The sequence below is a fragment of the Hylobates moloch genome, unplaced genomic scaffold (assembly GCF_009828535.3).
Source record: "Hylobates moloch isolate HMO894 unplaced genomic scaffold, HMol_V3 SCAFFOLD_8, whole genome shotgun sequence".
NCBI classification, from domain to species: Eukaryota; Metazoa; Chordata; class Mammalia; order Primates; family Hylobatidae; genus Hylobates; species Hylobates moloch.
Window position 1 is genome coordinate 45,782,134 of NW_026652283.1, and position 21,219 is coordinate 45,803,352.

Below are 21,219 nucleotides of genomic sequence, written 5' to 3' on the forward strand. Positions count from 1 at the left end.
GTGGCCAAGGAGGGGTGAGAGGCGGACAGGGATCAGCTGGCCCCTGCGGCCTGGTTGCACCTGCCTGGTGACTAGCTGCCGGGCTGCGCCCCGGGGCGTGGCCAGGAGGCGGAGTCTGGCAGTGCGTTGGGTGGGGGAGGAGCTTCTGGGTGATGTAACGCCGGGAATGGGAGCGGCCTCTCCTCGACTCGCTGCCAGGAAGGGGGCGGGACTCTCGGTGACTAGACGCCGGGGAGGGGGCAGGCGTTCATTGATAAAAACGCTGGGCTCCCCCGGGCGCGAGCGCAGCGTAGCAAATCCAGGCAGCGCCACGCGCTGCCGGGGCCGGGCGGAACCAAGAAGAAGCCGGGCCCGCGCTGCGTTGCGACGCGCCGCCCGCATGGAGCCCGCCGCCGGTTTCCTGTCCCCGCGCCCCTTCCAGCGTGCGGCCGCCGCGCCCGCTCCCCCGGCCGGGCCCGGGCCGCCTCCGAGTGCCTTGCCTGGACCTGAGCTGGAGATGCTGGCCGGGCTACCGACGTCAGACCCCGGGCGCCTCATCACGGACCCGCGCAGCGGCCGCACCTACCTCAAAGGCCGCTTGTTGGGCAAGGTGGGCCGGGGGACGTCCGCGGGGTGGTGATGGTAGAGGTGGGGGTCCCGGCCGGCCTCTTTTCTGGCCCCGAGCCGGGCATGGGCACTTGACCCCCAACGCGGGGACGCCCGCGGGCCCGCCTCGGCCCCCCGGAACACCCAGCCTGATGCCCCCTCTTCATAGGGGGGCTTCGCCCGCTGCTATGAGGCCACTGACACAGAGACTGGCAGCGCCTACGCTGTCAAAGTCATCCCGCAGAGCCGTGTCGCCAAGCCGCATCAGCGCGAGAAGGTGGGTCCAAGCTCAGCGGGCGAGGGGTGGGGTGGGGACGGTGGCATAGGAACCATGGAAGGATGACGACTCCGCGCCCTCATCGCAGATCCTAAATGAGATTGAGCTGCACCGAGACCTGCAGCACCGCCACATCGTGCGTTTTTCGCACCACTTTGAGGACGCTGACAACATCTACATTTTCTTGGAGCTCTGCAGCCGAAAGGTGAAAAGATGGTGATTCCCGCAGGGATGAGAGTGAGGGAGAGAAGACCGGTCTTTTTTTTTTTTTTTTTGAGATGGACTCTCGCTCTGGCGCCCAGGCTGGAGTGCAGTGGCACGATCTCGGTTCACTGCAATCTCTGTCTCCCGGGTTCAAGCAATTCTCTTGCCTCAGCCTCCTGAGTAGCTGGGATTACAGGCATGCACCACCACGCCCCACTGATTTTTGTATTTTTAGTAGAGACAGAGTTTCACCCTGTTGGTCAGGCTGGTCTCAAACTCCTGACCTTGTGATACACCTGCCTCGGCCTCCCAAAGTGCTGGGATTACAGGCGTGAGCCACCACACCCAGCCGAGAAGACAGTCTTAAGACCCAAAACTGGGGCCCTGTTTCTTCCTCAGGGAGCACAGATGGAGAGGGAGGGGGAGGGAGGGCTCACCAGGGTCTGAGGCAGTGGTTCTCTGCAGTCCCTGGCCCACATCTGGAAGGCCCGGCACACCCTCTTGGAGCCAGAAGTGCGCTACTACCTGCGGCAGATCCTTTCCGGCCTCAAGTACTTGCACCAGCGCGGCATCTTGCACCGGGACCTCAAGTTGGGTGAGACTCCTGAGCCTGAAGGATGGGAGGTTGGGGAGGGACGGAGAGAGGGAGGAAGGAAAGAATCTGACACACCTCTCTTTCCCCATCTAGGAAATTTTTTCATCACTGAGAACATGGAACTGAAGGTGGGGGATTTTGGGCTGGCAGCCCGGTTGGAGCCTCCGGAGCAGAGGAAGAAGTGAGTTTTGAGGAAAGGGGCCTGTGTGTGATAAAGATGACATGCGTGACAGACAGTGCATATGTATGTGGGAGGCAAGGTGACTGCCTGGTGTGTACATGAGATAAATGGGAAGGGATGATGGGCTGTTTATGCATGTGTGAAGGTGGAGGTGGCAGCCTGTGTTACCGAGACCGGCGGAGAGGAGGAGGATCCTATAGGTGTGTGACACAGATAGGGTAGGTGACTCTGAGTCCCTGAGACAGATGGGGGTATACAGATTCTTGGAGGCATACGACTTACCCTTTGTGTGGATGGGGGAAGGTGACAGGCAGCGTGTATGTGTGTGTGAGAGACAGACTGAGAGTGTGGAAATGGTGGGATGTGACATTGTGGGTGTAAGAAGACCCTGCTGTGGCCATCATATTTTGTGTGTGTGACACAGCATATGTGGCAGATGAGTGTTTATGGGGGTTGTGACAGCTGGTGTTGGCGTGTGTGTGGCACAAACTGTGGGAGGTGACAGCCTGATGCCTGTCTGACAGACAGGAGTGCAGGAAGGGGGAAGGGATCAGCTGTGGACTCTCTGTGTTGACCCTGGAGGAGGGGACTGGGCTGGGGGTCAGGCCCTCCCCCTGTCATGAAGAGCGGCTGAGCAGCTGGGCCAGGCGGGTGGGTGGGGACTCAGCTGCCATCCCTGGCATCCATTGTCCCAGGACAAGCAGGAGTTCTCTGGCCTTTGGTGACAGGCAGCTGCTTTGTCTGGACTCACAGTGGGGGAAGGGGTGGGGGGGCTGCTAGGCTGGGTCTCAGCCTTCTCTCCTCCTCCCCACCCTCTTTCAGGACCATCTGTGGCACCCCCAACTATGTGGCTCCAGAAGTGCTGCTGAGACAGGGTCACGGTCCTGAGGCGGATGTATGGTCACTGGGCTGTGTCATGTGAGTCGCAGGGTCCAGGTTCAACAGCAGACAGGTGGTGGGTGTGTGGGTGGAGCATCCCCTCCACTTTACTCCTGACCCCTTGGCCCTGCCCTATAGGTACACGCTGCTCTGCGGGAGCCCTCCCTTTGAGACGGCTGACCTGAAGGAGACGTACCGCTGCATCAAGCAGGTTCACTACACGCTGCCTGCCAGCCTCTCACTGCCTGCCCGGCAGCTCCTGGCCGCCATCCTTCGGGCCTCACCCCGAGACCGCCCCTCTGTTGACCAGATCCTGCGCCATGACTTCTTTACCAAGGTCTGTGGCTCCCCAGACCTCTAAGTCCATCTGTGTATTCCCAGGGATTGAAAGGGGGCAGGTGACAGGACCCCTGGAGCCTCTCTTCTCTGTTCACATGGTTCCCCTCCCTAGGGCTACACCCCCGATCGACTCCCTATCAGCAGCTGCGTGACAGTCCCAGACCTGACACCCCCCAACCCAGCTAGGAGTCTGTTTGCCAAAGTTACCAAGAGCCTCTTTGGCAGAAAGAAGAACAAGAGTGAGTCTGGGGTGTCAGTGGGTTGAGGGGGGCAGAGCAGCAGAGCGGCTTGTCACATTTGTCTCCGGTGTGTGAGTGTGGGTGCCTGGGAACTCCTGGGGAGAGCATTTGCAGTACAGGCCCTCGAGGAGGCCAATCTCTGTGTCATCCCTGTGGGAAGTGGAGGGGCTGGGCAGGATACTGAGGACGGTATCACCCTTCACCCCCAGGTAAGAATCATGTCCAGGAGAGGGACGAGGTCTCCGGTTTGGTGAGCGGCCTCATGCGCACATCCGTTGGCCATCAGGATGCCAGGCCAGAGGTGAGGCGCTCACGTGGACACTGTTCCCCTGACTCACCCCCACCCTAGCAGCTGAGGGAAGCCCAGGATAAAAGAGGCTGCTGAAGCATCCAGCCTCGTGGTAGCCTAATTGGCTGTGTGTCACCAGCCTGGCGGGGCTGACCTGGGGTGCCCTGGGAGCCAGGGCAGGGCTGGGCCATGGACTCAAGGGTTTGGATTTTGGGGCCTGTCTCACTCCCTTTCCCTGCCCAACCCTCCAGGCTCCAGCAGCTTCTGGCCCAGCCCCTGTCAGCCTGGTAGAGACAGCACCTGAAGACAGCTCACCCCGTGGGACACTGGCAAGCAGTGGAGATGGTGAGGAGCCAGGGAGGATGAGAGGTGCTAGAGGTTGCTGGAGCTGAGATCAGGGGCCAGAGGGAAGGAGTGGGCAGAGGGGTCTGGCCTGGGTCCTGGGGCGCTAATTCCTAAATCTCAGTGCCCTGTCTCCTTCAGGATTTGAAGAAGGTCTGACTGTGGCCACAGTAGTGGAGTCAGCCCTTTGTGCTCTGAGAAACTGTGTAGCCTTCATGCCCCCAGGTAAGGCTGGGGTCTGGTACATGCTGCTGTGGTGGGAGTTCTGTGGCTGGGAGGCCAGGAGCAGGTCCTGACTCCCTCCTCTCCCATGACAGCGGAACAGAACCCGGCCCCCCTGGCCCAGCCAGAGCCTCTGGTGTGGGTCAGCAAGTGGGTTGACTACTCCAATAAGTTCGGCTTTGGGTATCAACTGTCCAGCCGCCGTGTGGCTGTGCTCTTCAACGATGGCACACATATGGCCCTGTCGGCCAACAGAAAGTAAGTGCTGTTATGGGGTGCCTTGTATTCAGGCCACTAACCCAGCAGGGCCGCACCCTCGTGTGTGCTCCTGGGCTCAGGGCTCTGGGTTTCTCAGGGGAGGGGCATTGGTGCAGGGTTCCCTCTGACCTCTGCCTCCCCGTTCTAGGACTGTGCACTACAACCCCACCAGCACAAAGCATTTCTCCTTCTCCGTGGATGCTGTGCCCCGGGCCCTGCAGCCTCAGCTGGGTATCCTGCGGTACTTTGCCTCCTACATGGAGCAGCACCTCATGAAGGTGTGAGGGCTGGGGCTGTGGTACATTGAAAACTAACCCATCCTGGCCGGGTGCCGTGGCTCATGCCTGTAATCCCAGCATTTTGGGAGGCCGAGGCGGGTGGATCATGAGGTCAGGAGATCGAGACCATCCTGGCTAACAAGGTGAAACCCCGTTTCTACTAAAAATACAACAAATTAGCTGGGCGTGCTGGCGGGCGCCTGTAGTCCCAGCTACTCCGGAGGCTGAGGCAGGAGAATGGGTGAACCCAGGAGGCGGAGCTTGCAGTGAGCCGAGATGGCACACCATTGCACTCCAGCCTGGGGGACACAGCGAGACTCCATCTCAAAAAAAAAAAAAAAAAAAAGAAAACTAACCCATCCTGATCCCTCTGATTCCCCCTTGGTTGTGGCGGGGGGTGCTCAAAGCTAGAGGATAAGGCATACACTAATGCGGAGGGGGCTGTCTCACGCTGGATCAGTGACCTGCCCCGATCCTGCTCCCAGGGTGGAGATCTGCCCAGTGTGGAAGAGGTAGAGGTACCTGCTCCGCCCTTGCTGCTGCAGTGGGTCAAGACGGATCAGGCTCTCCTCATGCTGTTTAGTGATGGCACCGTCCAGGTAAGAGCCTATCCAGGAGTTGCGGGGAAGGTCTGGGAGGCCTAGGGTGCTGGGGAGGAAGCTGGGCCCGGAGCCTAGGTCCTGACCACTGTCATGCTCCTGTGTGCAGGTGAACTTCTACGGGGACCACACCAAGCTGATTCTCAGTGGCTGGGAGCCCCTCCTTGTGACTTTTGTGGCCCGAAATCGTAGTGCTTGTACTTACCTCGCTTCCCACCTTCGGCAGCTGGGCTGCTCTCCAGACCTGCGGCAGCGACTCCGCTATGCTCTGCGCCTGCTCCGGGACCGCAGCCCAGCCTAGGACCCAAGCCCTGAGGCCTGAGGCCTGAGGCCTGTGCCTGTAAGGCTCTGGCCCTTGCCTTCGTGGCCCTCCCCCTTCCTTTGGTGCCTCACTGGGGGCTTTGGGCCGAATCCCCCAGGGAATCAGGGACCAGCTTTACTGGAGTTGGGGGCGGCTTGTCTTCGCTGGCTCCTACCCCCTCTCCAAGATAAGCCTGAGCCTTAGCTCCCAGCTAGGGGGCGTTATTTATGGACCACTTTTATTTATTGTCAGACACTTATTTATTGGGATGTGAGCCCCAGGGGGGCCTCCTCCTAGGATAATAAACAATTTTGCAGAATTGGACTCCCCCTCACTCGCAGTAGAGCCCGTGGACCGTGGCCACCGCGAAGAGCGAGGTGTTGGTGTAGGAGACCGAGGCCAACCCATCGCGCGCCACGTCCCAGAGTGCGCGGCTGACCACGTGAACGCCCTGGCCCGCGCGCGGCCCGAGCACCACACTGCACACCAGCTTGTAGCGCGGCGGGCTGAGCTCGCTCAGGCGAACGTGCACCTGTTCGCAGAGCTCCCGCACCAGCCGCGCGGCCTCGGTGCTGGAGTAGCACGCGTCGCGCAGCCCTGCGGCCAACGCCGCCTCCAGGGCACGCTGTGCACGCGCAGCCTCCCAGCGCTCCCCGGGCACTGGCTCCGTGCGGTAGGAGGGCGCCACCCGACGGGCGGGCGCCAGGGGCAACCCTGAGAAGCTGACCCGTGAGCCCAGAGGGGGCACCGGGCCCAGGGATGGCCGCCGACCCCCAGGACCCGCGCCTGGCCCAGCCAGCGAGTTGCGGCGGGAGAAGGACGCGGCCAGGCCCAGCATGGAGCCCCGGCGCGAGGCCGGGCCCGGACCTGGACCTGCCAGTCGGGCCTCGTCGATGCTGGGCAGGCGGCCTCGGGGCCGCACCGGTGAGGGTTTCGGCCCGGAGTCTTTGGCATTCTCCTCCTCCTGGCGTCCCGGGGGCAGAGGCCTGCTGGCCATGGACCTGCTGGCTGGAGGACCCACATTCAGGGTGGCCTTCACCGGGCATCTGTCTACCCACCCCAGCCTCTTGCTCAGTGATGTCAAGGGTTTTTACCTTCTACCCCCTTCTTACCTGTGTTTTAGAACAAGTGGATCAGAGTCCCAGGTTGCCTGGGTTCCTAGATGCTGAGAAGGTTAAAGGCTGTTAGACACATGAGCAGGGGACAGGAGGCTGCTGGGACTGGGATCCTCGGCTAGTCCCTGCCTGCTGAGCTCCTCTGGGCACAATGGAGGTTAGCCAGGTACGCTCGGAGTCTTAGAGACTGCCATTTCTCCCTTCCACCCGACTTCTCTGGAAGGAGAGGCAGGCCTCTGCCTCAGCCTGGACTGTGGAGGCAGTGCCTCCAACCCCTAACCAGGAAGGACTGACAGACTCAGCTCCTTCAACCCCACAGATCCTTCCAGCCCTGGGGGTGTTGAATCCAGTCATCTTCCACCCAGATCTACTGTAGGGTGGCTGGCACAAAGATCTCCCCTACACCTGGCCCAGGCTGAGGGCAGACGACTGGTGAAGCCCCCTTCCACCTTCTGCCTTTGGCCTCTGATCCCACTTCCTCCAGAATCAGTTCTGAGATGGCTGCCCTCTGCTCCCGAAACTCCCTCAGGCACCTGAGTCACCTGCAGGCTTTGGCTTCTGAGTTCTGTCCTGGCTCCACAGCCCTGGCCCCGCTGGCCTGAAGGGCAAGTGGGAGGGGAAGGACCTGTGTTGTGGAGTTGCCATGGGTTGCTGGAGCAAACACTCCTCCCTCCCAGGATCCCTCCCTCCAGTCTGGCTCTGGCTTAACCTGAGAGCATTGTTACTGTGAGCATGTGCTGAGCGTGGGGTGCCCCTGAGTCATTAGGGAGAGCAGCCGACAGGGTCTTGCAGCTTAGAGGCAAACTTCCTAAGCGCAGGCGACAGAGGAAGAGATATAGAGCGAGGCTGTGGTCAGAAAGGCTTTGTCCTACCCCAGGACTCTTGAGCCAGGGCCCATTTTCTCCCCTTGTGGAATGGCCAGATGACTGGCCATTCGTGAACAAGTCACAGAGGCCTAGGATAGGGGGAGATCTTGAGGCTGCGGGGGTGGTGGCTCAGGAATCCAGGGTCTGGGCCCACAGGAAGGAACACGTCATGGCTCTGTTGTCTCCCCATCAGCCTTGACAAGGACAAACATTTCCGCTCCCAGCGCCGAGTTAGGGTGGGGCTTGGATGACTTCCTCAGTTCAGGGCTCTGTGCGGGGGAGGGGAGGCCCATTGGCTCAGCTGGTAGGAAGCAGGCCTTACAAAGTGGCAGTGACTCGGCGGTGAACCCTGAGTCCAGCCTCGTGACCCTTGCTGACCCAAGTGTCCTGGGGCTTGTCCCTAGCTGGCTACACCTCTAGTACCTAGATTTCCCCAAAGTTACATTTCAGAGATGGCAGAGGCTGTGACACCTCTGCCAGGGCTGACAACTCATGTGACTCCCCCTCTGGCAGGGATGGGACTGTCCCCTCCCAAACAAGCCAGGTCTGGGCCCTGACCCATCTAAGGGGGCGAGGATTTTCCCTATTGAGTGGGGGTTTCCCAGGCCTGGCTAACCGGATTCTGACCCTGTGTGCCTGTGGAGGAGGGAAGGGTTAGGAGGGCAAGGAGTTTGAACTCTGAACCTAGGGCAGGCTCAGCTTCGGGGCTAAGACCCTGGTACGGCGCTTAATGCCCCTCTAAGGGCTGAAGTTTTCCCTGGGCCTGCCCGGGAGATGGGTGGAGTCTCTTCTCAGGCCAGCTCCAGTTTCCATGGAAACCCACAGGCTTCCCACCCTGTCGGCTGCCTGGGCAGACTCCCAGCCAGGGCCTCTTTCGCCGCCGCCGCCAGCCAGCCAGCCAGCTTCTTCCCAGGACCATAGGCCACTCCACCCTCAGCTTCTCCTGGCCCCCTCCCTGTGTCTGTTCCTGTCCCCGAGCCTCTGGCCCCTGATGCCTTCAGGAGCTTGGGCCTCTCCTGCTCCACTCCTAAACTTCAGCTTCTCAGCAAACAGGCCTCCTAAGTCCCTGCTTCTCCCTCTGGGGCCTTGCTAGCCTCATCAGCTCTAGGACCTGGCCAGGCCTCCCAGGCTCCCTCCTCCACCCCCACCCCTTCTCACTCATGGAGCCCCTGGGACTGGTCGTGCATGGGAAAGCTGAACCTTTTTCCGCAGCACTCCGAAGCCTTGTCAACAACCCGCGGTACAGGTGAGGGGTGGGCCCTGCCTGCGGGTTTTCCTTAGCTGGCTCTGTGGGCCCCAGGACTCTAGAGAGGCGGTGGTGAGAAGAGGCTGGGAATTAGAACTTGGCCGTCCTCCCTGGTGAACTCAGGCTGTGGGGAGGTCAAATGTGGAACATGGCTACTGGTCACTCAGTGTCTGTGAGACCCTGAGGGCCAGAGGCAAGGCTGGCGGGGTCCTGGGGGCTAGAGCCAGGAGCTGCTGTGTGAGCTCAGGCAAAGCCCTTCCTTCTTTGGACTTTGGCCCCTGGCAGAAGAGAACGATTCTCAGCCCCTGGGATCCTTAGAACGATTCTCAGCCCCTGGGATCCTTAGAGACGGTGGGTCATGATTCCCCTCCTCCCTCCACTCACTCAGCTTGGTATTGAGAGGAACAGATGATCTGTTCTGGGAACTGAGGCTTCACGAGAAGAACAAAGCTCCAGAGATTGAGCCATTGTCCCTGACAGGAAGCCTGGGGGTGCTGGCTGCTCCCTGCTGGCCAGGATGCCAGTGGTGTCTGAAACCAGGGGCAGAGTTTACAGGAGGCCGGGCTGCTCAGGAGAGCTAGAATGAAGCTCTCTGTCCTCATGGTCTCAGATCTGAGCTCTTCCCCAAAGGGTGGTGACTTCCATCACCCTGCTTCTTTGGGGTCACAGTCTGGTCTGGGTAATGTGAACCCCCCCAGGCTTTGGACCTGGGACTAAGAGGCTCTAGGAGGCTCCAGCCTCATCTGCCTCCTATCCCCTGCCTTGTTCAGAGGCCCAGAGCTGGGGCCGGAAGTGATCATGAAGATGGAAACTGTGGTCTGGCTCATGATGGTGCATCACTGCTGTGTCTGTTTGCAGTCGGTGCGCGCTCTGTGCCCCACACCCCCACACCCTCCTGTCTGGAGGAGGTCTGAAAAAAGCTGAGTTTGCAGCTGGTGGAGGAGGAGCCAAAAGAAGCTTCCCTTCCCCCAAGACTCAGGCTGGGGAGGGGAGGGGAAGGTGGGATCAACCTTGCTTCTATTAGCCCAGATGCCCCTCAGTAATCAAGCATAGTCACCTCCTCTGAGACCTGAGGTTTAGGAGTATTGTCCCATTTCATGGGTGAGAAACCTGAGATTCAAAGATAGGAAGTCACTGGCCTATGGTACCCATCAGGTGGAGCTGGGACTAGAACTCAGGGCTTTGGGTTCCAGATCTTCTGCTGGAGGGATGAAGCCCTGTCTCTTACATTCTGGATAGGAAACTAAGACCCAGAGTGGGCAAAGGCACAGCCCAAGTTGCACTCCAGGTGCTGGCCTCCTCCCCGCTGCCTCTCTGCCTCTCTCCCGCAGTGATGTTCGCTTCGTGGTCGGTCAAGAACGGCAGGAGGTATTTGCCCATCGGTGCTTGTTGGCCTGTAGATGCAACTTCTTCCAGCGACTTCTGGGCACAGAGCCAGGCCCCGGGGTGCCCAGTCCTGTGGTGCTAAGCACTGTGCCAACTGAGGCCTTCCTGGCAGTGCTGGAGTTCCTATATACCAACAGTGTCAAGCTGCACCGCCAATCTGTGAGCCTGCTGACCAGGGGCCTGGGTGGGAGAGGTGGGGGGTGCCAGAGGCAGGAGTTTGCCCATTACACTGTGGGCATAGGGCAGGGGAAACTCCCTTCCACTCCCCCAACCACCCACTCTACAGGTGCTGGAAGTGCTGACAGCGGCTGTGGAGTATGGGCTGGAGGAACTGAGAGAGGTGGGTTTTTGTGCCAGGTTCCTGTCTCCCTGTCTCATTTCCCTTGCTTCTCATGGGCTCACTTGCCGCCCTGCCTCACACACACTCCGGCCTGGAGAGGAACGTGTGCCCACACAGAGAGAAGTACATATATCTCTCCCATGTAAGTAGGGCATGTATGTGTGCCTGTGTGCAAAAGGATCCATGCATGCCTGCCCTGTGTGTGCTGTGGGAAGAGGGGGTGATTACGGTTGGTGCTGTAAATACAAAGATATCAGCCTTGATCCCTGTTCTCCAGAGAGGGAGAGGAGACAGACACATGAAAACGCTTACCTGGGTGGCATAAGAAGTGTGATAGAGGCCGGGCGCGGTGGCTCACGCCTGTAATCCCAGCACTTTGGGAAGCTGAAGCAGGTGGATCGCTTGAGCCCAGAAGCTCCAGACCAGCCTGGGCAACATGGTGACACCCCATCTTTACCAAAAGCACAAAAATTAGCCAGGCGTGGTGGCACACACCTGTAATTCCAGCTACTTGAGAGGCTGAGGCACAAGAATCTCTCGAACCTGGGAGGCAGAGGTTGCAGTGAGCTGAAATCGTGCCACTGCATTCCAGCCTGGGTGACACACAGCAAGACTTGCTCTCAAAAAAAAAAAAAGAAAAAAAAAGAAAAAGTGTGACAGAGAAGCGCAAATGGTGCCGAGACTGTATGGGGCGCCTCTCCAGTCCCACCACTAGGGAGAGGAGAAGACTTCCCAGAGGAGGAAACATTTGTGTTGGATCTGGTAGAAGAAATAGGATTTTGCTCCTAGGGGAAGTGGGAAGATGGTATTCTAGTCACAGAGGCACCAAAAGAGCTAGTGAGACATTTGGTGTGTCTGAACTGTGAGGAGAGGGCAAGATGAGACTGCAGAGGACGCCAGGGCCTGGTTCATGTAGGGCCCTCAAGCTTTTGGACTTCTTTTAAGCAGAGGGCAGTGGAGATTCACTGAAAGTTTCCAATAAGGGAGTGAAGAATTGGAAGCTCAGGGGAGAAGGGATTGGAAGAGGTGGAGAGGACTCGCTAGTCCAGTCAGGAGGCTAGTGCAGCAGTCAAGAGATGAGAGATGTCACGGATGAAATTCAAGTTTCTGCTAAAAATAGAAGTATCCTTGAGTCAGGAAGGGAACAAGGGGAGGAAGATAAGCATCCTGAAAGAAGGGGAGAATTTTGCATGGCCTTTATCTGGTCTTGATTAGTGGCGAATGTGCCAGACGGTGGGTGGCTGGGCTTGGTTTTGCTAGTCTCCAGTTCCTGTGAGCCTGCTGTCTCAGGCTCTAGCAATTCCCTGCCTCCCCTGGCCTGGGACGTCAGGATGGGTCTGGGGCTGCTGAGCAACTCACCACTCCAAGCCTGCTCACTGCTTCTGGGGTGGAACTAGTGTCTTGGAGCAGGGACACCACCACCCAACCCACATTCATTTCTGTTCCCAGCTGTGCCTGCAGTTTGTGGTGAAGGTGCTGGATGTGGAGTTGGTTTGTGAGGCCCTGCAGGTGGGTGCTGCTCGACAGGCATGGGAGGAGTCTGGTTCTGTGTGTGGAAATGGGCTCCCAGGTGCTGGGAGCCTGGGCCTGCTGTGTCTGGCCTGGAAATAACTTGGGTACATGGTGGTGGGGGGGTGCTCCAAGGATTTTTATAGGATGAATTCTGTGCCTAGATCTGTGGGATCCTGGGTATATCAGCAGGGTCAGGTGCAAGAGCAGGTGTTGAAGGGGCTGGAGGTCTTTGCTGGTCTTCTCTCTATCAGGGCTGGGGAATGGTTCTCAGCTTGACTTGGGGTAGGGGGAAGGGTGGCTGTAGACTTTAGAAGCCAAGCCGGGTCAGGCACAATGGCTCACACCTGTAATTCCAGCACTTTCGGAGGCCGAGGCGGGCAGATCAAGAGGTCAGGAGATCGAGACCATCCTGGCTAACACGGTGAAACCCGTCTCTATTAAAAATACAGGCCGGGCGCGGTGGCTCACGCTTGTAATCCCAGCACTTTGGGAGGCCGAGGCGGGCGGATCACGAGGTCAGGAGATCGAGACCACGGTGAAACCCTGTCTCTACTAAAAATACAAAAAATTAGCCGGGCGTGGTGGCGGGCGCCTGTAGTCCCAGCTACTCGGAGAGGCTGAGGCAGGAGAATGGCGTGAACCCGGGAGGCGGAGCTTGCAGTGAGCCGAGATTGCGCCACTGCACTCCAGCCTGGGCGACAGAGCGAGACTCCGTCTCCAAAAAAAAAAAAAAAAAAAAAATACAAAAAAATACAAAAAATTAGCCAGGTGTGGTGGCATGCTCCCAGCTACTCAGGAGGCTGAGGCAGGAGAATCACTTGAACCCGGGAGGCAGAGGTTGCAGTGAGCCGAGATTGCGCCACTGCACACTCCAGCCTGAGCAACAGAGTGAGACTGGGCCTCAAAAATAACCAAGCCTAGGTCCCAGGTGGGGTTTGAAGGCCATGACATGGTCTCCTGTAGGGAAGAGCAGGTCGTAGAGTGAGTCCACGTGTGTGTGTGCGTGTGTGTGTGTGTGTGTGTGTGTGTGTGTGTGTAGCAGGCTTTCACTGGGTCTAGTTTCCTGGAGGGCCGAGGGCCCTGTTAGCCTCCCCAGCTAGGGCTAGGGTCAGGCTTGCAGTGGTGGGTCCCGGTGAGCAGGCTGGGCTACGGCCTCTCCCGTCTCCAACCTGATCTCCCTCATTCTGCTCGCAGGTGGCCGTAACCTTTGGCCTGGGGCCGCTGCAGGAGCGCTGCGTGGCTTTCATAGAGGCCCACAGCCAGGTACTGCTCCCTTCATACTCCTCACCCCACGCACCGCATTCTGCTCCTCCCTGACCCATTTGCCGGCTCGCAGGAGGCCCTCCGGACCCGAGGCTTCCTGGAGCTGTCGGCGGCCGCGCTGCTGCCCCTGCTCCGCAGCGACAAGCTCTGCGTGGACGAGGCTGAACTGGTCCGCGCGGCCCGAAGCTGGGCGCGCGTGGGCGCGGTGAGTGGGGCTGGGGGAGCGCAAGGGCACGGAAGGAGGTGCGGGCCACGAGCCTGGTGAGGGGGCGGCAGGACAAGGTGCCAGACTCAGGGCTGGCGTTTGCAGGCGGTGCTGGAGCGGCCGGTGGCCGAGGTGGCGGCCCCGGTGGTGAAAGAGCTGAGACTAGCCTTGCTGGCCCCGGCGGAGCTGAGCGCGCTGGAAGAGCAGAACCGGCAGGAACCACTCATCCCGGTGCGGACGCGGGGAACCGGCCCAGCTCCACTCAGCAGCGGTACAGGGAGCTGGGAGGGGGCAGGAGCGGCCCGGCCCACGGTCCTCGGGGCGAGGGACCACCGCGGGACTGCGCACTGACTGGCCTTGCTCTGCAGGTGGAGCAGATTGTGGAGGCGTGGAAATGCCATGCCCTGCGGAGAGGGGATGAGGCCCGGGGCGCCCCGTGTCGCCGCCGGAGAGGCACCCTGCCCCGGGAGCATCACCGCTTTCTGGACCTGTCCTTCAAATGATCCAACGCCGGAACTCACAGGGAGCCCTGGACCCGCCCAGCTGAGCCTGCCCCAAACTACAGCTCCCGAAGTGCTCGGCGTTCGGAGCTGGCTTCCGTTCCCAGCGTGCCCAGTGAGCCGGGCGCCGGAACAACCGTTGTCTGCCATGCGCAGCCCCTTGTGCGGAATCAAGCCCGTGTGGGCGAGGTGGGGTCGGGCCGGGCAGGGCTTGGGCTGGGCCTCCCTGCGGGGGTGAAACTCGATAACGAGGATTTCCTTCGCGCCACACTCTCACTCTACGCCCTGCCCCTGGGCATTGTCGTCTACTAGTCTATTCTGATGACTCCCACATATCTATCTGTTCAGCTCAGCTCCCTCTTTCTTTTTTTTTTTTTTTTTTCTTTCTTTCTTTCTTTCTTTCTTTCTTTTTTTTTGTTTTTTTGAGACGGAGTCTCGCACTCTCGCCCAGGCCGAAGTGCAGTGGCGCCATCTCGGCTCATTGCAAGCCCCGCCTCCCGGGTTCACGCCGTTCTCCTGCCTCAGCCTCCCGAGTAGCTGGGACTACAGGGGCCCACCACCACGCCCGGCTAATTTTTTTTGAATTTTTAGTGGAGACGGGGTTTCACCGTATTAGCCAGGATGGTCTCGATCTCCTGACCTTGTGATCCGCCCGCCTCGGCCTCCCAAAGTGCTGGGATTACAGGCGTGAGCCACCGCGCCCGGCCGTTTTTTGTTTTTGTTTTTAGTTTTTTTTTTGAGACAGAGTCTTGCTCTGTCGCCGAGGCTGGAGTGTAGTGGCGCGATTTCGGCTCACTTCAACCTCCGCCTCCCGGGTTCAAGCAATTCTCGTGCCTCAGCCTCCTGAGTAGCTGGGATTACAGATATGCACCACAATGCCTGGCTAATTTTTGTATTTTTAGTAGAGACGGGGTTTCACCATGTTGGCCAGGCTGGTCTCAAACTCCTGACTTCATGTGATCTGCAAGCCTCGGCCTCCAAAAGTGCTGAGATTGCAGGTGTGAGCCACCATGCCCTGCCTCAGCTCCTTCTTTCATTGGAGACCTGCCCCCCTTGGAGATGGCTCCCTGAATGCCCCTCAGACACCACAGGCTCAGTGAGAAATTGATCTCCCCAGCTTTCCCTAGCTCTGCCCCCCATCGTGTTTCTCATTTCCGTGGGCGCCCACCCCAGAAACCTGGATCTCATCCTTGCGTTATCCCTCTTCTTCACACCTGCCTTAGGTCTCTTTTACCTCTTTTTTTTTTTTTGAGACGGAGTCTCGCTCTGTCACCCAGGCTGGAGTGCAGTGGCACGATCTTGGCTCACTGCAAGCTCCGCCTCCCGGGTTCACGCCATTCTCCTGCCTCAGCCTCTCCGAGTAGCTGGGACTACAGGCGCCCGCCACCACGCCCGGCTAATTTTTTGTATTTTTAGTAGAGAGGGGGTTTCACCATGGTCTCGATCTCCTGACCTCGTGATCCGCCCGCCTCGGCCTCCCAAAGTGCTGGGATTACAAGCGTGAGCCACCGCGCCCGGCCAGGTCTCTTTTACCTCGTAAGAGACTTTTCCAGTTGATTCAGTTCTCTCAGCCCCAGGTTCAACCTGTCCTGTCTGACACGTCTCACAGCCTTCCTGCCTCCACTCCAGCGCCCCCTCAATCCATTTCCCACAGTGCAGCCAGACCTGTCTTTGATTGTCAGTCCTATGGGGCTTAAGTCCTGGAACATCCCATTGTCCTCCAGGACAAAAGTCAATCTATTTCACTTTTAGGGCACTCAAAACTACTAGTGAGTGGTTCCTCACCTCTTCTCTCAAATACAATCTTTGCATAAATTCACTTATCCTGGAAGTATTAGTCCTCTAGCTCCATACTTACTCAGTTACTGCAGACCCCTCTGCTACCTCCTTCATTCACCATACATCTTGTTTTCCCAAGGATGCGAATCTCCCTCAAGAAAGATCCCTGGGGCCTGGAGTGGTGTCTTACTTGTTTCTGCTTCCTCAGTCTCTGTCAGATAATCAGTGCCATGTAAATGTTAAGTAAATGACTTTATTTATTTATTTATGACACAACCTTATCCTCACCCAGGCTGGAGTGCAGTGGTGCGATCTCGGCTCACTGCAGCCTCAGCCTCCCAGGCTCAAGCGATCCTCCCACTTCAGCTTGCTGAATAGCTGGGACTACAGGCATGTTCCATCAAATTTGGCTAATTTTTTTTTTTCTTTTTGTAGAGATGAGGTCTGCCTACATTGCCTGGGCTGATCTCAAACTCCTGGGCTCAAGCAATCATCCCACTCCGTCCTCCCAAAGTGCTGGGATTACAGGCATGAAGCACCACCGCACCAGGCCTATTTCCTCATTCAAATGCCACTTTATTCCATGAAGAGTTTTTTTTTGTTGGGTTTTTTGACCATCACTCACTGTCCCCTCCAGGTTCACCCATTCTCTGCCTCACCTCTCGGTACTGGGATAGGCCCGCCACCGTATTTTTAGTAGAGACGGGGTTTCACCGTGGTCTCGATCTCCTGACCTTGTGATCCGCCTGCCTTGGCCTCCCAAAGTGCTAGGATTACAAGCGTGAGCCACCGCGCCCGGCCTCCATGAAGAGTTTTAAAGGAGCTGCAAAACAAGATACTATCAATCTAAAATGAGAGACAGTTGACTATTTAGAAGAAAATAAAGTTAGATTTCTATCTCAGGGACTTCCTACAAAAATATATTTTACAGAATGCCAGGCACTGTGGCTCACGCCTATAATCCTAGAACTTTGGGAGGCCGAGGTGGGTTGATCGCCTGAGCTCAGGAGTTCGGGATCAGCCTGGGCAACATGGCAAAACCCTGTCTCTAAAATACAAAAAACTAGCCAGGTGTGGTGGCACATGCTTGTAATCCCAGCTACTTGGGAGGCTGAGGCATGAGAATTGCTTGAATCTGGGAGGTAGAGGTTGCAGTGAGCTGAGATTGCGCTACTGCACTCAGCCTGGGCAATAGAGAGTGAGACTGTCTCAAAGAAAAAAAAAAAAATATATATATATATATATACATAGATGTGTGTATATATATTGCACAGGGATTAAAGCTAGTTATTTAGCATTATCTCTCAAGACAGAAAATGTGCTTACTCAGTAGTACCATGTCATGGCAGCATTGGTTGAATAGTGGAAATTGAAAATCATCTATATGTCCATTACCAGAGGACTGGTTATATTAACTATTGTATATTCCTATAATATTAAAAAAATCCATGATCTTTGGTGAAAAAAGCACCGAATAGACCAATTACAGCATGATTTCTCTTGTTAAAAGAAAAAAGGTAGCATAGTGATTAAGAGCGTGTCTCCTGGAGCCAGAATGCTTGCATTTGAATCCCAGCTCCGCCACATATTGTCTTTGCGATTAACCTTTCTTTGCCTCAGCTTCCTTATTTATAAAATGGAGATAATGGAACCTATTTAGTACAGTTTGTTTGTTTGTTTGTTTGTTTTTGAGATGGAGTCTCGCTCTGTCACCCAGCCTGGAGTGCAGTGGCGCGATCTCGGCTCACTAAAAGCTCCGCCTCCCGGGTTCACGCCATTCTCCTGCCTCAGCCTCTCCGAGTAGCTGGGACTACAGGCGCCCGCCACCACGCCCGGCTAATTTTTTTGTATTTTTAGTAGAGACGGGGTTTCACCGTGGTCTCGATCTCCTGACCTCGTGATCCGCCCGCCTCGGCCTCCCAAAGTGCTGGGATTACAAGCGTGAGCCACCGCGCCTGGCCTATTTAGTACAGTTTTTAGGAAGATGAAAATAATTTTATAAAATACTTAGAATTGTAGTGGGACAGATTAAATTCTGTACATGTGTTTAGAAAACATATTCATTCATTTGTTCCACAACTATTCATTGAGTGCCCACACACTAGACATTGATTTAGGGTCATGGAATAAGTACATCAGAGAACAAGTCAAGTCTTTGCCTCATGGAGCTAACATTCTAAGAGGAGAAACATACAGTAAACAAGTAAAGAAATGTATGATCTATTCAGGGAGTAGTTTGTGCTATGAGGAAAAGCAAAACAGGTTAAAAAGATAGCTATGTGGTGGGAGTGGGACTATTTTGTACAGGGCAGTGATTGTAGACCTCTGATGAGATAACATTTGACAAGTGATCTGCAGGAAGCCATGTGTTGTGGGGAAAGGTATTGGAGGGTTTTGTGCAGGACAGTGATGTGTGATCAGATTTACTTTAAAAGAATAATTTGGGCTGGGCATGGTGGCTCCTGCCTGTAATCCCAGCACTTTGGAAGGGTGAGGTGGGCGAATCACTTGAGTCCGGGAGTTCGATACCAGCTTGGGCAGCATGGCGAAATCCCGTCTCTACAAAAAATACAAAAATTAGCCAGTGTGGTGGCACAAGCCTGCAGTCCCAGCTACTTGGGAGGCTGAGGTGGGAGAATTGCTTGGATCTGGGAGGTGGAGGTTGCAGTGAACTCAGATTGCGCCACTGCACTCCAGCAAGACCCTGTCAGGAAAAAAAAAAAAAAAAAAGAATTTGGCTGTTATGTGGAGGACTGGAATTGAGAAGGGCAAGAGCGAGGTAGAAGAGTGGTCTAGGGAGAACAGTTAGGGGCTACTGCAATTATCCAGCAAGAGATCTTGGACCAGGATGGCAGCAGTGGAGGTGGTAAAATGTGGTTGGCTAAAGCATATGCTTTGAAGGTATCAACAGGAACAGCTGATGGAAGGGAGTCAACAGGACCAGCTGATGGCTGTAAACTGGGGGGTCACTAGCTATCAGATGGCATTTACTTAAAGCCATGGAAGTAGGTGAGCTCGCTTATGGAGAGGGAATAGGAAGGAGGTAGACCATTCTATCAAAATGCTGTTTCTACAGGGCACTTCTCACTGAGATATTATTCATCTGGGATTTATATTATTTATTCAATTTGTTTTGTGTGTGGTTCCATTAGAAAAGCTCCATAGGGGCTGGGCGCGTTGGCTTTTGCCTGTAATCCCAACACTTTGGAAGGCCGAGGCGGGCGGATTACCTGAGGTCAGGAGTTTGAGACTAGCCTGGCCAACATGGTGAAACTCCGTCTCTACTAAAAATACAAAAATTAGCCGGACGTGGTGGTGCACCTGTAATCCCAGAGGCTGAGGAGGAGAATCGCTTGAACCCGGGAGGTGGAGGTTGCAGTGAGCCGAGATCGCGCCACTGCGCTCCAGCCTGGGCAACAAGAGCGAAACTCCCTCTCAAAAAAAAAAAAAAAAAGAAAAAGAAAAAGAAAAAAAGAAAGAAAAAAAGGGCCAGGTGTGGTGGCTCAGGCCTGTAATCCCAGCTCTTTGGGAGGCTGAGGCAGGCGGATCACGAGGTCAGGAGATCGAGACCATCCTCACCAACACGGTGAAACCCCGTCTCTACTAAAAATACAAAAATTAGGCGGGTGTGGTGGCGGGCGCCTGTAGTCCCAGGTACTCGGGAGGCTGAGGCAGGAAAATCGCTTGAACCCGAGAGGCGGAGGTTGTAGTGAGCCGAGATTGAGCCACTGCACTCCAGCCTGGGTGACAGAGTGAGACTCCATCTCAAAAGAAAAAAGCTCCATAGGAGAAGGAACCTTGTATCTTCACCACATAAACTGTGTTTGGATTCGCAGTCGAGTTGCGGAAAAAAAATCAGTCTGGAAGAGCCACACCAAACCGCTAACAACTACTGTCTCTGGGGATAGAACAAGGAGTTTGGTTGGTGCGATATACCGTCCCTGAACCTCTAGCCACACTAAGGCTTAATTAATGACCGGAGAGACTTGAAAGTGCCTCCCACTGTTTATCTCTTAAGTCTGCAACAAAATGCAACAAAAACGCGAGAAATAATAGAAGCCAGTCTTATTGCACACTACAGAAGCCAATAAACCCCAAATGCAGCTCAAAACAATGTGTCACGCAAACTTTTGATTTTTTTCTTTTATTTTAGACGGAGTCTCGGTCACCCTGGCCATAGTACAGAGGGGCGATCTCGGATCGCTGCAACCTCCGCCTTCAGAGGCAAGAGACTCTCCCGCCATAGCTTTTCGAGTACCTGGGATTACAGACGTGCACCACCACGCCCAGGTACGCTGTTGAAATATTTGGAAGGTACGGGATATTACCGGATTACCCATATCTGTCTAACTTTCTTTCAACACTCAAAATGTAGCCTCGCGAAACGCGAGACTTGGCCAAAAAACTAGATAAAAACTCGTAATCGTTTTTCTCCACGGAAATCTTTAGTAAAAGGCGAAAGATTTATGCGTTCTGAAGAAAAACGAAAGTATGATGCTAACTTCCGCTTCGAATCTCGCAGAGAGAGCTAACACTTAACACATTTATGGTTGTTGGGTACCTGCGTGGTGCGCACTCCCTATATGTAGTTTATGCACACAGATGCGTGTAAGAGGCATCATGCTCTAAAACAGTGCAGAAATGCCCGCATGGAGGGAGTGAAAGCATCGTGAGGGTATCTTTTCGTGGTGCACCATGGATATGCAAATCACAAGCGGCTCAGGGCTGTTCCGCGCCACCCGGGCTGGGTTGGGTCACTGATCTCCTTTGCTCTCCTATGCTCCTCTCTGCTGGTCCTCCTGGGACCTGCACCCCGTGGGCGGCGCCGGGTGCCGAGTCCTTTGCGGAGCTGGTGTTCGTCCCAGGGGTTAAGGTCCTGTCCCGCCGTCCTTACCCGCAGTAAGCCTCCGGGCTTAGGGAGAGGGACGGGGAAACAGACGGGCACAGGCACTCAGGGGCACTGGGACCTCACAGGAGGCACGACCCCACCCCTCCTGGAGGAGATGGCATCCGATCCAGTTCACCTCGAAGGGTGATACGGGGTCACGTCAAGGGGAGGTGAGAAAGTGTTCTAGGCAGAGGGAATGGCATATGAGAAATTATGGACCCGAAGACCAATTCAGCCTGTCCAGACAGTGGCGCTCCGTGTGTCTGATGAGCGAGTGCTGGGGTGGGAGGCAGAGGCTAGATCTCCTCGGGCCTGGAAAGATGAAGATGAGGAGGCTTAGTGAGGCTGGCTGACTTGCCCAGGGTTACTCCACTGGTAAGTGGCACTGAGGGCTGACCCCCTTTGCACCATTCTAGCCTGGTGAGCTCTCTCTGCTCCACCTAGAATGCCCTCCTTGGTGACCCAAACACTGCTGGACCCAAATCCAGCCTCCCTCCCTTGGGCCTGTTGGTTGCACCCCCTACTCTAGGT

General features: G+C 56.2%; 3 protein-coding genes and 1 non-coding gene across 6 annotated transcripts in view; 2 read left to right on the forward strand and 2 right to left on the reverse strand.

Moving 5' to 3' along the window:
* The first annotated feature begins 211 nt into the window (after positions 1 to 211).
* On the forward strand, positions 212 to 5,907 carry PLK3 (polo like kinase 3). Its single transcript, XM_032160628.2, has 15 exons — positions 212 to 589; positions 755 to 862; positions 951 to 1,067; positions 1,532 to 1,661; positions 1,755 to 1,842; positions 2,665 to 2,760; positions 2,860 to 3,058; positions 3,173 to 3,299; positions 3,509 to 3,600; positions 3,840 to 3,933; positions 4,072 to 4,155; positions 4,248 to 4,410; positions 4,559 to 4,688; positions 5,174 to 5,287; positions 5,397 to 5,907. The coding sequence occupies exons 1-15, from the start codon at positions 380 to 382 to the stop codon at positions 5,586 to 5,588; spliced, it is 1,944 nt and encodes a 647-aa protein (XP_032016519.2). The 5' UTR covers positions 212 to 379; the 3' UTR covers positions 5,589 to 5,907.
* Positions 5,810 to 7,263, reverse strand: DYNLT4 (dynein light chain Tctex-type 4). Of its 3 annotated transcripts, none has more exons than XM_032758234.2 (3): positions 7,237 to 7,263; positions 6,701 to 6,753; positions 5,810 to 6,592 (listed from the first exon to the last, which is right to left on the reverse strand). In XM_032758234.2, the coding sequence occupies exon 3, from the start codon at positions 6,583 to 6,585 to the stop codon at positions 5,920 to 5,922; it is 666 nt and encodes a 221-aa protein (XP_032614125.1). In that variant the 5' UTR covers positions 6,586 to 6,592; positions 6,701 to 6,753; positions 7,237 to 7,263; the 3' UTR covers positions 5,810 to 5,919. The 3 variants fall into 3 exon arrangements, with proteins under 3 accessions (XP_032614125.1, XP_032614124.1, XP_032614123.1); XM_032758233.1 differs by having other exon boundaries at positions 5,810 to 6,596; XM_032758232.1 differs by having other exon boundaries at positions 5,810 to 6,596; positions 7,153 to 7,263.
* A 1,114-nt stretch (positions 7,264 to 8,377) lies between these two features.
* The window catches only part of BTBD19 (BTB domain containing 19), a 54,644-nt gene continuing 41,802 nt past the window's right edge, over positions 8,378 to 21,219 (forward strand). Inside the window, 9 exon segments of the mRNA XM_058442050.1 lie at positions 8,378 to 8,815; positions 10,147 to 10,561; positions 10,564 to 10,683; positions 11,991 to 12,050; positions 13,248 to 13,316; positions 13,390 to 13,521; positions 13,627 to 13,752; positions 13,890 to 14,210; positions 19,954 to 20,090. Of these exon segments, the coding sequence (XP_058298033.1) occupies positions 8,730 to 8,815; positions 10,147 to 10,561; positions 10,564 to 10,683; positions 11,991 to 12,050; positions 13,248 to 13,316; positions 13,390 to 13,521; positions 13,627 to 13,752; positions 13,890 to 14,024 (1,143 nt within the window). The 5' untranslated portion in view covers positions 8,378 to 8,729 and the 3' untranslated portion in view covers positions 14,025 to 14,210; positions 19,954 to 20,090.
* On the reverse strand, positions 20,174 to 20,293 carry LOC116474086 (U5 spliceosomal RNA). Its single transcript, XR_004249601.1, has one exon. It is a non-coding gene; the product is annotated as a U5 spliceosomal RNA (small nuclear RNA).

Excerpts from the sequence above, each read along its gene's own strand:
- PLK3 (XM_032160628.2), top strand. The coding sequence starts at position 380 with ATGGAGCCCGCCGCCGGTTTCCTGTCCCCGCGCCCCTTCCAGCGTGCG. Across the intron at positions 863-950 it reads AGCCGCATCAGCGCGAGAAG|ATCCTAAATGAGATTGAGCT; the intron begins GTGGGTCCAAGC and ends CCCTCATCGCAG. Across the intron at positions 4,411-4,558 it reads GCCCTGTCGGCCAACAGAAA|GACTGTGCACTACAACCCCA; the intron begins GTAAGTGCTGTT and ends TCCCCGTTCTAG.
- DYNLT4 (XM_032758234.2), bottom strand. The coding sequence starts at position 6,585 with ATGGCCAGCAGGCCTCTGCCCCCGGGACGCCAGGAGGAGGAGAATGCC.